The sequence below is a fragment of the Vanacampus margaritifer genome, chromosome 1 (assembly GCF_051991255.1).
Source record: "Vanacampus margaritifer isolate UIUO_Vmar chromosome 1, RoL_Vmar_1.0, whole genome shotgun sequence".
Classification (NCBI taxonomy): domain Eukaryota; kingdom Metazoa; phylum Chordata; class Actinopteri; order Syngnathiformes; family Syngnathidae; genus Vanacampus; species Vanacampus margaritifer.
In genome coordinates, this window is record NC_135432.1 from 32,390,310 (window position 1) to 32,406,174 (window position 15,865).

The 15,865-nt window shown below is 40.4% G+C and overlaps 2 protein-coding genes across 3 annotated transcripts; one reads left to right on the forward strand and one right to left on the reverse strand.

The window, feature by feature from the left end:
- Window positions 1-19: 19 nt before the first annotated feature.
- Window positions 20-9,207, forward strand: g6pd (glucose-6-phosphate dehydrogenase). Of its 2 annotated transcripts, none has more exons than XM_077548844.1 (13): window positions 20-64; window positions 2,511-2,632; window positions 4,832-4,869; window positions 5,454-5,562; window positions 5,689-5,906; window positions 6,106-6,264; window positions 6,826-6,951; window positions 7,114-7,207; window positions 7,284-7,470; window positions 7,542-7,777; window positions 7,898-7,974; window positions 8,120-8,212; window positions 8,297-9,207. In XM_077548844.1, exons 1-13 carry the CDS (start codon window positions 43-45, stop codon window positions 8,385-8,387), a joined length of 1,572 nt encoding a protein of 523 aa, XP_077404970.1. In that variant the 5' UTR covers window positions 20-42; the 3' UTR covers window positions 8,388-9,207. The 2 variants fall into 2 exon arrangements, with proteins under 2 accessions (XP_077404970.1, XP_077404961.1); XM_077548835.1 differs by lacking the exon at window positions 20-64 and adding an exon at window positions 260-786.
- Window positions 9,208-9,426: 219 nt separating this feature from the next.
- LOC144037394 (glycerol-3-phosphate dehydrogenase [NAD(+)], cytoplasmic) lies at window positions 9,427-14,575 on the reverse strand. The gene is made up of 8 exons (XM_077548856.1): window positions 14,235-14,575; window positions 12,687-12,864; window positions 12,336-12,476; window positions 12,095-12,233; window positions 11,169-11,281; window positions 10,588-10,824; window positions 10,398-10,504; window positions 9,427-10,300 (listed from the first exon to the last, which is right to left on the reverse strand). The coding sequence occupies exons 1-8, from the start codon at window positions 14,276-14,278 to the stop codon at window positions 10,204-10,206; spliced, it is 1,056 nt and encodes a 351-aa protein (XP_077404982.1). The 5' UTR covers window positions 14,279-14,575; the 3' UTR covers window positions 9,427-10,203.
- Between the last annotated feature and the right edge of the window lie 1,290 nt (window positions 14,576-15,865).

Below are 15,865 nucleotides of genomic sequence, written 5' to 3' on the forward strand. Positions count from 1 at the left end.
ACGCCCCGCCCACCAACGAGGCCGTGACGTAATCCGGCAGCAATGGGAACTCGAGCGAGCGCTGGTGAGTTTCTCGCAAACCAATAATATCGCGCAATTCTGGCTTGTCACTTGAACAGGGAAGTAGTGTGCCGCACCATCCCGGTTCGGTGGGCAGGGCTTTCGTGTGTATTATTGGCACACAAAGTGTGTTCTGTTGTGGCGCGTGTATCTTCTTGACAACGGACAAGTAAGTAACGTTGTTTTCCGTTGAATTACTAGACCGAGTTTGACGCCGCTTGCTAGCTTGGGAGAACGCAGCTTGTGTTGTCATAACAGCACGTGAAGCTAAACACTGATGAGAGGGCAGTTTCGGTTCGCAGTCCGCTGCAAAATGCCTCACAGAAAGAAACATCTAGCAGCACAGACAAAACTTCGTCCTGCATTTAGAAGCCAACGCTAGCATTTGATTTAAATGATAGACGAAGAACCGAATGATGGCCTGACTGTGACTGTGACTGTACTGGCTGGTTGTGTCATCTTTGAAGGTGATCAGCGGAAAGGTTGATCCCTGCTTAATACGGGATTTCGTGGAGGATTTCACTAATATCATTATAGTTTTCTCAGGCTATTTGTGGAAGTTGGAGTGACTGTGGAAGGGTTAGTACGTTGAGCCCAAATCCACGTGCTCTCGCTGTCTTTTTTTATTTTTACAATACACTATTGCTTTTAAATGATTATCTGCTGTATTTATCCGACGTGACAGAGCTGCAATGCGCGCAATGAATAATCGCAGTACCCCAGGAAGTAAGTCTCTAATTACTTTTTAATCATCACTCGAAGTGGAGGAATTTCCTTCAACTCCGCTTTGAGTGGTGAGTATGAACGAGGAAGTAATTTTGAACAATATGCAGTCGCCAGAAATGCAGCAGTCTCTGTGCTATGCAATATTGTGAGAGGTGGCAAAAGTATCACACTCTTTTCAATGCGAGGACTCACAAAGTGTTTTATATAGTCCAAAACCAGTATGGATACTTGTGTAAGAAAAAAAGTTTCTGGTAAAAGTAAAAGTACTAATTTGAGTCATTTACTTAAATACTCTGTATAAGAAAAAAAGTACAGACTCTGAAATGCTTTCAAGTGAAAGGGTAAAAAATAAGTTACAATATCTTGATAACTTGGCAAAAAGAAAATCAAACATCAAACAATTCTCTTAAACAAGGTGGTTTGGGAATATCTTGCTTCTCTGAATCTTTTGTGCATCATCGTCATTAATGCTCACTGTTAACGTTCCTCCATGGCGCTGCTTTTTCCACCTCATAAGTCACTGAGCTCTTAATCAAGATCTTAAGCATAGTTGACTTTATCTCTTTCTATTTACGTCTGTCTTTACTTCTTGTTTTCATCTAGGGATTAAAAAAGAACGTAACAGTCCTATTTTGACAGAGTAAGCATAGAAAGTACAGATATGTGTGTTGAAATGTTGTGAGCAAATCTTAAGAATCGGCAGAAAACTAAATGCTCAAGTAAAGTCTCAGATACCTGAACAATTTACTAAAGTTCAGTAATGAACTATTTGTACTTCTTTACTTCCCACCACTGGATATTGAAGTCAATTTTTTATCTTCCCACCAGGGGTGGGTGCACTCGATCTGCCCCAATTGCCTTAATTTTTAGGTATCAGTGATTGGCTGATCCCTTAAAAATAAACCAACGTTTTCCACCGATTTCATCTCCCTCCTAAGAGGTCTGAAAGCCACTGTCCTCTTCTGTTGAGATGACTAATAAGCTTTTCATTTTTATTAGCACTATTCCATGTGCAGTTAAAGGTGAGGTCTTTAGTTTTCACTCAGAAATAAACACTTCTTAAACACTGGATGTATACACATGCAATCCTTCTCAATCAACACCTCTGGGCTTCTGTTAATGTGTGGTGGTGATTTTGTCATCATCCACTACCACCCCAGCCTGTATTTTGCCATAAAGGGTTTTAAAAGACGTTTCTGGGAGGGTAGTCAATGTTTACTCCTCCAGCCAATCACAGAGCGGGGGGCGTGTCGCTGAAGGCAGGTGCAATGTTGACGAGAATAGTTGGGGTTGATCCATGGGAGGAGTCCGTTTTTAATTTCTTGTTTACAAACAAACTGTCAAAACTAAAGACCCCGCCTTTAAAACAACACGTTTGTATTGTTTCACAGATATTGTCCAATGTTTTACAATAGAACAAGATTGGAATAGCGATGGTTACATGTGTGCACCCCTACTTCCCACATATAAACAACTCATTAAACTTTTTGTAATCAAATTTACGTTAGTTATTGACGATCAGATAATGTCAGGTGTCTTCGTTGCTCACTATACATTGCTGGAATAATTATTTATGCAAACTAGTAATGCAGGCAATTTCCTGTTGTAATCTTCATTTTTGGGTTAACAAGTGGAGAAACATTGTTTTGCTTTTTAACGATCCATCTATTCTCTATATCACTTGTCTTTGTCCACCTTATTTTGTTTGTTGTTGTTTTTTACAGAGAAAATGAGCAACATCCCCCTCTCTCGCTCCGAGGTGTTTGGGGAGCTGAGGAAGGAGCTGCACAATGATGATGAGTTCCGAGAATCCGACGTTCACGTATTTATCATCATGGGAGCCTCGGTGAGATTTTAAGTTTGCCCATTTTTACACTGATGCAGTTGCGTCCCTGGACAAATGAAGTGCCTATTTAATATTTGGACCTGCTTTTATGGGCCGAATTGAGAAGTGATTTCCAACTTAAAAGCAACAGGAATCCCCAAATAGATTAGCTGAAAAACGTTTTAGAGCACAATGAAGAAAGACAGTGGCTTCTTGTACTGTTTTCCCGGTAACTTCTCTGTAATACCTGGGTGTGTTATCCACATGATAGAAACACTTCATGACACGGTAACTTTACAGTAAAGAGTCAAACCTGTTTACGGTCCACTATTTATCTATTTGTGTTTTTGTTGCAACCTATCCTAAAGTGACACTTAGAAGGCCATGAGATGGCGCCCATGCCCTGGCTAATAGCAAGGCAGTGTTTCCCACAAATTTTAAATCTACTTGGTTGGGTGGACTCCAGTGGGGGGCGGGTGTCACAATCCTTTTACTACGTCTCTTCTAGCCTCACGATTCACAAAGTGAGGGCAAACTAACATTACATGTGGTATATCCGGTCACGACATGTTTTTTGTTTAAAAAAAAAAATGTTTTTAATACATTTTCTTGAACACTTCTTGGGTGGTGGCCAGTTTACTTGGGTGGCCCACCCAAGTATTAACATGGTGTGGGAAACACTGCAAGGGAGTACTTGGTGTCAAACTCAAAGATGTTGAAGTGATGTATCACAACTGAGAGACATTTTTGAATGTTGGAAGCAATTTATATTTAGTCTGGGTTGTCAGCTGCAGTTTTTCAAAAGTAAGTCACCTGTAAATAGTAATACTGTTAGAATTTGTATCAAAAGCATCTGAAATGTGTTCCCTTTGCATTAGCTCTCGCACATTTCAATCAAAACTAAAGTATGTTGTAAGTATTCAAAAATGCTGCAGTGCAACTACTGCAGCATGATCGGATTGAGGAAATGTTGAAAGTGATTTCAGCAAGCTTCTACAAACAAGGTCTGCTCAGTAATGCAAGGTTTCAAAAGCGTCACCTTGAGCTTCCTCTTTGCTTCGACTTGGTATGATACCGTACATTCTGCAAATGGCACTGTAAGCAACTGCCCTTTATATGAATATTGTCACAGTAAGTTAGTTCTGTTACCGGTTCTATTGCCATCGTCAAACTTCACATTTCATTATCACTGGTACTCTTGTCAAAGAAAAAGCTAAAAAAAAGAAAAAGAAAAAAAACACTTGTGATTGTCTGTTCACTGAGCTGAAGTCTCATGAGACTTGCTGACATCTCATGTGATGCCGCACACGGACTTCAGTACAGTTAAAACTGATCACACAATTGTAAAAACTACTGCCACCTGCTGGCTATAAGAGGAAGCCGATGAACTTGAATTCATTGAAATTGAGGTTGTTGCCTTATGAAATGAAACTTTGAAGGTCAGTTTTTTCATCACTGTCAAGATTCACGCCATCAAATGAGCAATTTCCCTTTTGTTGCACGCACAGTCCGTATAGATGTGATTATTGTCTTTCAGGGTTACCAGTTCAGCCTTTCTCCACTTGCTTTGTTGGTATTTTTGCTATGTCACTGGCTGTCAGCATTTTCCTTTCAGGTCGCTATGCAGGCAGATAAAGGGAAGGACTCAGCTGTGTGCTGTTTCACTTTAGTTGATGCTGTTTACTTGTGTATACTAGGCTATAGTTTTATCTAAGCCAGTTGGTTATCATGTCTAACTTTGAACCATTATACAAAAGTTGGCGATTTCTAGTAAACTAATAAGCATTTAAAATGTCAGCAAAGGATTTTCTAACTTTATTATACCTTATCAGAACTTCAACATCCACTAATATGCAAGAATTAATTTAGGAATTTAGGCTAGTGCATCAGCGGTTGCTGAATCTAATCTAATGGCAAGAATACTGCATAGCAAAATTCATACTTTTGCATCCATCTATGCATTTCCCGTGCCCTCCTATCCTTTTCAGAAATGCAACTGCCGTTTAACACAATAATTCATTCAAAATGAGCATTATTTGATTCAGCTTTCATGTTGAACATTGTGTGTGTTTGCGCGTACGTGTTGATGATAATCTATTATGTGTTTTCAACATGTTTGTGTTGTTGAAAGTGATGACCTACTTCAGCAGGGTGACTTGAATATGTTTGCAGGCAAACAATATTTTTATTGTATTTTTGTTTGTGTGTCTGGACCTGCAGGGTGATCTGGCCAAGAAGAAAATTTACCCAACTCTCTGGTAAGTGAATTTAACTCATTCACTGCCATTGACAGCTATAGACGTAAAAAAAATTCATTTGAACTATTTCTATTAGTTTAACATTTTTTTCCCACTTTTCTTAGCAAGAGTATGAAAACCTAGAATTTTTTTTATTGTACATTTACAGATATAGAACAGATATAAAATTTGTGATTAATCGTGAGTTAACTAGTGAAGTCATGCGATTCAATTACGATTAAAATTTTTAATCTCCTGACGCCCCTAATTTTTAATAAGCTTTTCTTTTTTTAAATCGCATCAGGCGATTAAAATTTTTAACCGTAATTGAATCGCATTACTTCACTAGTTAACTCACGATTAATCACAAATTTTACATCTGTTCTAAATGTACAATAAAAAAAATTCTAGGTTTTCAAAAAATTTTAAACTAATAGAAATGGTTCAAATACATTTTTGACGTCTATAGCCGTCAATGGCAGTGAATGAATTAATTACCTAGGAAAATTCTTCAATGCCATTCATATTGCAACTAGTGATGTCAAGTTCTACACTGTAGACTGACTCATAGAGGTTGTGAGTAACTTGTGGAAGTTCTTTCCCAGGTGGTTGTTCCGAGACGGTCTCCTCCCAGAGAAAACATTCTTTGTTGGCTTTGCTCGCTCTGACCTGAAGGTTGATGCTATCAGGGCTTCCTGCATGCCATACCTCAAGGTAGCCGTGCAAGGAAGCATATCAGTACTACTGTACTATATGTAAATGCTTTTGGGGTATTTTCTCTTTTGAAATATCACCTGGCTGTGATTTACTGATATTGCATCTGCTCATCTCTTGTCCTAGGTGACAGACTCTGAAGTGGATCGGTTGTCGGTCTTCTTCAGCAGAAACTCATACATAAGTGGGAAATATGCAGATGATGACTCCTTCTCCAATCTCAATAAACACATCCTCACACTGCCGGGAGGATCAGAGGCAAACCGGCTCTTCTACCTGGCTCTGCCGCCCACAGTCTACCACGATGTTACCAAGAACATAAGGCACCACTGTATGAGTGAGAAGTCAGTCCGCATTTTGTTCACCTTTATCTCTTGCAGTGCGCTAGATAAGCTAGATAACTGGGTGTTTTTTTTTTGTTTTGTTTTTAAAGAAACGTAAGATGGCGGTAGTTAAATTAATCATACACAGTTTGCCAGAAGCTCAGGTCTTGGATTAGATGTGAATAGTGACTTTTAACATTGCCCCGTTTGTTCTTTGTAGAGGCTGGACAAGAGTGATTGTAGAGAAGCCGTTTGGACATGACCTTCAGAGCTCAGAAGAGCTGTCGGCTCACATCTCTTCCCTCTTCACGGAAGACCAGATCTATCGTATAGATCACTATCTTGGGAAAGAAATGGTGCAGAACCTTATGGTGCTCAGGTAAGAAATACAAATGTTACGTAATGTCTATTATCCTTGGAAGAATGAATGACCAGTCTTGGAATATACACCAATGATATATCAAAAAGTGTAAATAAGAAGTTGTACAAAAACATTATGCTTCCTTGCACCAGTCCAGTACAATAGCTGGATCAAATATTCTGCCTTATAAGTTTTAACACGATCAGAGTGGTGTTAATTGAATAGGCTCATTGTTGCGGTATCGAGGTAGTTTGCTGTGATATAACTGCATACTGAGAGCTGGTCTTAATATTGATGGCTTTGTCATGTTACCAAAAATACAGGAAACACTTTATAATGCTGCATCATTGCAAACTATAACAACAAGAATAAACAGTTAAACCAATATCTGTCAGAATCTGAACTGCACATACTAGTGTGTGATCACACGTGTCGATTCTTAAATCAAATAATTTATTTCAAACGCCTCATAGAGTAAACCAAAAGAGGTCGTTCAACAAAAGAAGCTTGTCGTCATGAGCAACAGCTTGTTTTTGCATGTCATGCCTCTGAAGAACACTTCATGTGATGTTCTTGCAGATTTGGAAACCGCATCTTCGGACCGATCTGGAATAGGGACAGTGTGGCCTGTGTGGTCCTCACATTTAAAGAACCTTTTGGCACTCAGGGAAGAGGAGGCTACTTTGATGACTTTGGAATCATCCGGTGAGAGGCCAAAATGCGCTGCAGTTAAATTCTGTTGACCAGAGAAGATTTGATGAGGTCACATGATCAGCTCCCATAATAATCACCATGATCACTCATCACATGCTACATGTTAGGCGGCTTCCTCTCTGTGATCTGTCTGCTCTTCTTTGTCCTGATTAGAGATGTCATGCAGAACCACTTGCTCCAGTTGCTGTCCTTGGTTGCCATGGAGAAACCAGCCTCCACCAGCTCTGATGATGTCAGGGACGAAAAGGTGCAAATCATTTTTTATTGCTCCATCCAAAATGGAATTTCATCGTTTATCCAATCGATGTGTGTTCTTCTTGAAGGTCAAAGTGCTGAAATGCATCAATCCAATTGTAATGTCCGATGTGGTTCTGGGTCAGTATGTGGGTGATCCTGAGGGGGAAGGAGATGCCAAACTGGGTTATCTTGATGATCCCACAGTTCCCAAAGGATCAACTCAGGCCACATTTGCCACAGCAGTGCTCTATGTGCACAACGAGCGCTGGGATGGTAAAGTTGTGTTGTCCATCAGAAAAATTCCCTTTTCGGATCCGAGTTACAAACGCATGCTTCCTTCTCAGGCGTTCCTTTCATCCTTCGTTGTGGAAAAGCGCTAAACGAGAGAAAGGCCGAGGTGCGGCTGCAATTCACAGATGTCCCGGGGGACATTTTTGAAAATCGGTGTCGCCGTAACGAGCTGGTGGTTCGCGTGCAACCCAACGAAGCCGTCTACGCCAAGATGATGAGCAAGAAACCTGGTGTGTACTTCGCCCCGGAGGAAACGGAGCTGGACCTCACCTACAAGAGCCGATATAAGGCATGCGTTATCCAATTTCATTCATCATGCTGCATGTATTCTCACTGCTTATAAAAGTTTACCATGCATTATAAATTTGTGTTGTACCTGCCAAAACATAATCAGCTTTGTTTTTTGCAGGACGTGAAGCTACCAGATGCCTATGAACGTCTCATTCTGGATGTCTTCTGTGGGAGTCAGATGCACTTTGTGCGCAGGTCGGTAGTCAACATTACCATTTGAAAACTTAGATGCAATGAACTATGTTGGCCAAAAGGTGTCGTCAGTGATGCAGTTTTTGTGCCTTTTTAAAAACGGTACAAATGATGAAAGGTTCTAAGTTTCATTTGAATGCCTTGACAGTGATGAATTAAAGGAAGCCTGGAGGATCTTCACGCCGCTCCTTCACCAAATAGACAAAGAGAAGCCAAAACCCATTCCTTACAAATACGGAAGGTTAGTCAGTGTTTTTATCCTCAATTGGAAGTAAACATTAAAAACACATCTTGACAGTTTCACTTCCATCTCTCCTCCTTCTAGCCGTGGCCCAGCAGAAGCAGATGAGCTCGTAAAGCGAGTTGGATTCCGCTATGAAGGCACTTACAGATGGGTGAACCCCAACAAACTTTGAGCTGTGCTGATTTTAGGGAGGAATTAGGTAGGTAGAATAGTTTGAAGGGTGCACCATGGTTGGTGTTGGTGAGCCACACGATGTCCCAATCCGCTTTTTAAAGTGACGTTTTTCCACTTTGTGGCTCCAATTATTATATCTCAGGTAAATAGGTTATTTTTTCAGCGCCACTTTATCAGATGTTCAAAAGAGTGAAGATTTTTTTTAAAAGAAGTTGGCATCATGACTTACCTCATTATGTGGTTGATTGTGGAGAACAGTTAACTTAATTTGGAAATAAAACAAATGAAAGCCAAATGTTTTTTGACAAAAAAAAAAAAGGTCTGATAAGCAGGCTCCCTATCCTCCATTAACTAATCAACTGTCACATTCAGCGGAATCTCCTACTGTACCAAAAAGATGGTAGTTCACCACAGCGGTGGACCACAGGAAGTACCGGTACCGTGCTCAAACAAAACCCATTATTGTGATTGTAATAGCACAAAGCTTTGACTGCATTTTATGGAACTTTTTTTTTTGCGTTTTCTGCCTGTGACCAAGAACACTGGCTCGTCTTGTAAACAGACACATATGAGAATGGAGAGTTCTGTTTATATTTGCAGCATTTCTATTGGAATAGTCTTAAGCGTCCCTCTGATTGCATTCCCTTTTGTTTACATGATCACAATTATTCAAGTTCATTCCATATTTCTTCCATCTAGAAACATGCCGCAGGTGTACGCGTCAGCTTTGAATGTCCTTATAATGACCAACTGTGTGCTGCTCTTTTCTGCTGTCATGTAATGCTAGCAATATCATGGAATAAACTACTTTTGCCTCATTTTGAATGTTTTGTAGTAGAATTTGTTTTATTCAAACATATTGTAATTTTAGATATTAATATTGAAACCTTGCAGCAGTATTTGCCAAATAGCTTTTACCCGTTTTGCCCCACATCATTTCACGATTTTCTTTTTAAGTGAAGTGAGTCAAAGTATTTTTAGCCACCACATTTTGATGCTCTAAGTAGTTGTAACTTGGGTAAAATATTCCATCGATGTCTGGATGACAATTTATTCACAGACAAATGTTGACACAAAATTAAAAAAAAAATGCAAGCTCTTAGGCACAGTTATGTTAACAAATGGACGGACATTTCAGACATAAGTATTTGGTTTGCACAAATGCGTGCGCTAGCCAAGACTTACTGGAGCAACCGTGCATTTGAAAGGCACTTGCGTTTAGTAAAAACAGTTGCTGTGCGTAATTTAAAGTACAAGACAGGAACTGATTTGAGGACACTAAAAGCTACTAAGACATGAAGCAGGATTACATTATGATGAAATGACTTCTGGACGGCATTAATATTCTCCATCACCCCCAGCTACTTCCATAGATCTTGTCCATATCCGCTAGACATTAAAATTTGAATGCATGCATTGATGCGCAATAAATATTGTACAGTGTTAATATGGGCAGGATAGCCAAAATCCGGCCAAATCACTGTTGACCACCTCCTAGTGGTGGAAGTCAAGTTGACATTCAGGGAACCAAAATTTCAAGCAACAAGACCTATCAGGACTAAACATGGGGAAACAAAAAAAAAATCTTTCAAGCTTCAGCATGATTTCATGAAATGAAAAAGCACTTTAACCCATGGTTAAGGACAAAGTGGTTGATTTAAAAACAAATGTTATGCAGCGTCTCCATGGAGTGAACGAGAGGGCCACTGTGTTGCAACACAGCTGTGGAGTGACTGGTCGCCTCAAGTTTTGGATGAGTAACAGATGACGTAACGTTCTCCATGTAGAAGGCACTTGGTCAGTTTGTTTGCGTTTTACATGTGCTCTGGATGGTTTTGCAAGCAGCTGATAAACTCTGTGACTGGATGGCCCTGGTAGCAGATCTGATAGACAGCATTGAATAATGGGAACCTGGTGGAGGGAACAGTTTGCAGTGAGTGTAAAAATTAGGTGGACGGATGACATTTGGTTCCCCCAAATTGGGCTGCATGTTTGAAGTTTGGCTTACTTGTCAACCAAATTTTTGTGCTTGAGGATGAGATAGACCTCAGCCGCAGTCGCTGGGCCTTGCAGCTTCTGACCGTTCAGCATCTCTTTCTCCAGCTCCTCAATGGACTAACCAAGCGGGAACATGACAATGGCCTCTGATTAAAAACACGGAGAGGCTACCACACTTGAGACGTATTCCTCGCACTCACCTTTCCTGTCTTTGCAAAGGCCTCGGCTACCTTGCGGTTGCGGCCACCGTAGCAGGTTGTGATGAGATCAGCGACGCCACAGCTTTCCAGAAAGGTTGCAGAGGACACAGGTCCGGCAGTGCAGAAAATGCGGGCGAATGCGATCATCTCCATCAGGCCCAATCGGATCACTGCTGCTTTTGTGTTGTCTCCGAAACCCAGACCATCACAGAAACCTGCCCCGACAGCAACAATGTTCTAGAAAGTCGTGGAGAAAAAAAAAGCTCCAATTAAGCTTTTTCCATGAAATTGAACTTTTCATCAATATTGCACAATACCCAAATACTCTCTTGTCAATTCACAGGTAAATGAAGCATTTTCTGAGTCTACAGGAACAAAGGAATAACTTTTAAATTAGATTGACTGCTATTAAGAGGCATCATAGTCACTGGTCATTAAAATTTGAAAATGCAACCTCTTAATTTATAATGCTGCATGTAATGTAAATATTACTTAATAAAGCCCACGTTAAACAACTAATAAGATAAAACCTCACATTTTTGGTGGTGAACGGTTTCACTGATTTTGTGCAGAAAGCTCACCTTTAAAGCGCCGCAGATTTCCACCACATCGTGCTCTTGCACGACCGTCACACGGAAATTGTTGGTCTGCATGAGTTCCTTCAGAAGAGCCCCGTGGTTTTCATTCTTGCATCCTGGAAGATGAAAACCAAACAGCTATTTATTTATTGTAAATGAATGACAACCTTTGTGTCAATCTTTTGTTTTTGTCCTTGAAGCAACTTTGTCAACAGTATCACCAGGGCTATAAATGTTCCCCTCAGCTATGGTGTGGCTTAAAAAAACTGAAGCAAACTGCAGGGAGGTGAAGCCAAACCAAACCACTCTGTCATTAAAAAAGAAAATAGAAGGCAAATTTAACAACGTTCCATGCTTAAAAGACAAAATGCTCAATATAGAACCTATGCTGGCAAGAACATCTTCTTCATGTTACTTTAAATTTTAAACAAAGCTCTCCGTTTTGTCTCTCTTGAAACACAGCATGAATGGCTGCTGTAAAATTGCAGCCTGAGGCCGTTACATCCGGACTTTGTCTTCTCCTAAATGGCTCATCAACTGTGAAAGACGTTCCAAATTGAAATCAATTCCGGACACAATTGCCATCTAGACTCTTGTGTTATACTGCTAACAGACAAAGTAAGCATACAAAAAAAAAATATATATTTCAAGGAAGAGGTATTAAGTCCCATACTTCTCTAAGATCGGTAGTATGGAAAAACAGTCAAATGCAACAAGAGTAAAATAAGTTGGAAATTAGTTAAAAATGAAGAAGTAAATTGACCTTGCATATGCATGCAGTCTGATTTGTAATGAAAACACTTTAAAAAAAAACTGATTTAAACAACCACATACATGTTACACCAATTGTAGTGCATTCTGGGATTTGTAGTAGGTACTGCCGGACAGTAGCGAGAGGCATAGAAAACAAGGCCATTCAAAAGACTAACCAATGGTGGTCTCACAAAACTTCTCATCAGCTACTTCATTGGCAATGTTGGCCCCCATCAGCACACTCATTGCAATGCCAAGCTTCTCCTGGATCACATCAGAGATGAGTTTAAGTCCATCGGGCCCTTCGTCAACTCCCTACAAAAAAAGCAAGCATGTACCAATGTTAACGTGTATTCACTTTATTGTAACAATAGGGGTTGGTTGTTTACAGGACACTAGAACACTGCAAAGTCAAACCTTGATTAAAGATATGCCCAGTGCGTCACTCTTTATCTTGCCCTTCATGGCGTCGCAGGCTTTCCCAATAAACTGGTGCGGGATGACAAACACCAGAATGTCTGCATCACCGGATGCCTCCACTAGGTCTGGAACTGCCAGCTGAAGCACAATCACAGGAAGAGGCCATTGATGCATTTACATTTGATGTGCTATAATATTCTTTGAAGGTCCACGGGGACAAACGCTGAGACTTTACATAGAAGGACATATAGCAAAACATGCATTCTAACAAGCGTTGCATTAGCGGGAAGGGCAAAGCAACGTCTCACAAATGTTGTGGTAAATGATGAGAAAGCAACATGGTCTTACCACATTTGCTGGTAGCTTGTGCCCAGGAAGGTACTTCACATTCTCATGGTCAGTGTTGATAATTTCAGTCAGTTTGCGCCCATTCACCAACTCCTCAAACACCCACATTTTTACTGTGTTGTCAAACTTGGAATTCCGAGCGGCATTGGCGCCCACTATCTTGGCGATGGCAGAGCCCCTGGATTGTTCATAATCTATAGTTAGTTTTGGACTTGATCCCAAAATATGTTACAGTCACATTAAAATTCAGTTGGTGTGAAGGATGGGAGGGCACTTGGTTGATTGTGTTGAAAATAGTGTTGTCAAGATACCAAACTTAATAAACTTTAATAAGCTTAATTAGCGCTTCATGCTTCTCAACGAGGAGTGCACGTCCAGCGAGCGCTTCAGTGCGTGAAGCAATCTTCCTGCGGCCTCTTGCACACACGCTGAAAGAGGTGTGTCGCTTACTTAAGGCGTTTTCCGCATATTGGTAGACAGGCGGCCATGCGTGTATGTGTACCTGCCTTTAAAACAGAGTTGGCGGGCTGTCTTGTATTTATTTTTTTAAGTACCGGTACTAAGAAAAAATGATACCCCAGCCGTTTTTGACACCAAAACATCAAGGTACGGTACTGGTACCGGTATACCAAGCAACAATGTTTTATTCTGAACAAAATATAGAAATTTGGCACTTCCACTTAATTGCATTCAGTTTTTATTCACAATTTGTATCGTGTTCCAACTTTTTGGGAATTGTGTTTGTATGTGAAGGTGTTGATCGTGTTCATTTTTCTCACGGTGATTCAGTAGTTTAATTAAAAAAAAAAAAAAAAAACATTTTTAAAATATCACGACAACTTTTCTAGGAAATCACAATGTCCAATCACTGGTGAGCTATTTTTAGAACAGGCTACTTTGCGGTACTTGATGGCCCGCGGGCATGTTGGTGACCACTGGCCTGTAATAAACAGGTCATTTATTAAGTACACAGGTATTGTTGTGGTAGTAAGTCAACGGTTTTCTAAACAAATTCACAAAAGAAAACGCAAAAATCATGAAATGTCTCTTTACATTTAATGTCCATATTTTATTTTTGTGATCATCCGCCTAACCCTAAATAAAACGGCATTAAAATGAAGTCTCAACTGCGTATTTGTATATTTAATTGATTGGTTACAGGTAATTTCATTTGTGTGAACGTTTTTTTCCCAACTGACAGTGATGTATGACGTCATACCGCAGTCCAAGCAAGATGCTTGTAACACTCCGCACACAAATTCAAAAAGGCAGCGCGTTAACTACCGAAAGCGAATGACAGCCAGTCAGACCGCACTACTGTTTGAAGTGGTGAAGTACAATACAGAGCCCAGCGAAGCAAAAGCTCAGAGAAAAGCAGCTGGTTAGCTAGCTTTTGACACTGGCTGGCCGGTGATGCTAATTTGGCTAACCAAAGTAGCATCTGAGAACACAGGGGAGATGGCCAAGCGTTTTTAAAGTCAGCCCGATCCACCAACCTCCCTCCCTCCCTCGCTCTGTACACATTGGAGCATCAGTGCTACTACTTGCCAATTTCCAGATCCGATGATGCAGACTTTCTTCGCGGCTGCCATGGTGAAAAGGCAAATCGATGAGAGAGTGAACTCTACGTGAGGTTACGCAACGCTCAAGCAGCTGCCTGACTGACTGCCTGCCTGCCTGCCTGCCAAATGTGCCGTGTAGAGGCCGAGCCTTTCGTGTTATTATTGGCCAGCATGAGGGGACACTCCGGTCCGCCCATTGCGGGCGACGCTCCAACCCCGCTCGGTCACTCATTCATCGAGCTGACATGAGGTTAGTGGGCTCAAAGTAACTTGGGCAAATGTCTCTTACTTCCTTAGCTCACTTGGCTAGTTTACCAGACTGGTTTAAAAAAAAGAAAAAAAATGAAAGAAGTTACCGGAAATAGAATAGTAGGCTACTGTCCTTGTTAGAATCACTCAATATGAAACAATATTACAATAAACAATTAAACAATATATCACACGTTTTATTAGTGGCCAAACATAAGCACAATACCTGCGCAATAACTATGATATTTTCTGCCGTTTTTTTTTGTTTTTGTTTTTAGTTGGCTCTAATGTGATTTGGGCATGCCCGACATTCTGTTAACCTTACCAGCCAGATTGATCATTGTGATTCACTCAAGGGAGTTCTTCACATTATCAATCACCGTTCGGAAAAGGCGGGGCTTGCTGTACAATACTTCGAGCTGATTGGACGATGCGGCATCTTAGCGCATATTGTTATGACCAATCAACGCAACGGATGAAAATCTCGTCTTCCGTCTCGTCTTGGCACAAACATCTTTGCCAGATAAAAATGCACGAAACTCCTCTCCGTGTTCAAATTGAACGAGGAAACGGCGAGTAATTCTGCGAGAACGTAATTAATTGCAGCATCCATTCGTCTGTTAGGTTGACCCCCCCCCCCCCCCCCGCTTATTGGTTTCGTCTTACCTAAACAACGTCTGATTGGTCCGATCGAAAAAAGATCGGCTGCAAACGTATCAGCGGGAGCTGTACAAGATGTAATTCTTGAGAGTTTGTGAACTCACAAATACCGCGAGAATTTATCTTGCTGTCAAAGTCAACATTCTGCCCCCCACAACACCCCCACCGCCCCAAATAAACATTTGGAAGTTTATTCTCAACAGCTATTTGCAAAGTTTGATTACCAAATAAGCAAACAGCCCTTCAAGGGTTGTTAAGATAGCAGTGGATAGTTAAACATTCACTTAAGGTCTCTAAATAGAAGGGATTTTCCCTATCCATTTAATTAATATATTGTGTTAGCATTCTCTTAATTGTCTTCTGTAATGGGATTTACTGCAAGAGCAAATATCTGCACGTGAAATAAAATAAAAAAAATCTGCATAATTTTAAGTTGTGTGAGTGCAATTGTGATGTTTCAGTTTCCACAAACGCTGGGTTGAACTGTGACGGTTGCACATACATGAAACAAAAATATTCAATTATTTAATAACATTAAAACATGTTTCTAAAAGTCATTTTTTATTACATTATATCTTTAATTAACAATTTTAATTGGGTTTTTACAACAAACAAAGGATTTTATTTATTCTCTTACCAATAATGTGCTTACAATCGTGTGCATTAGTCTCTCTGTTTAAAATCACTTCACCTTAAACATAACCAGCA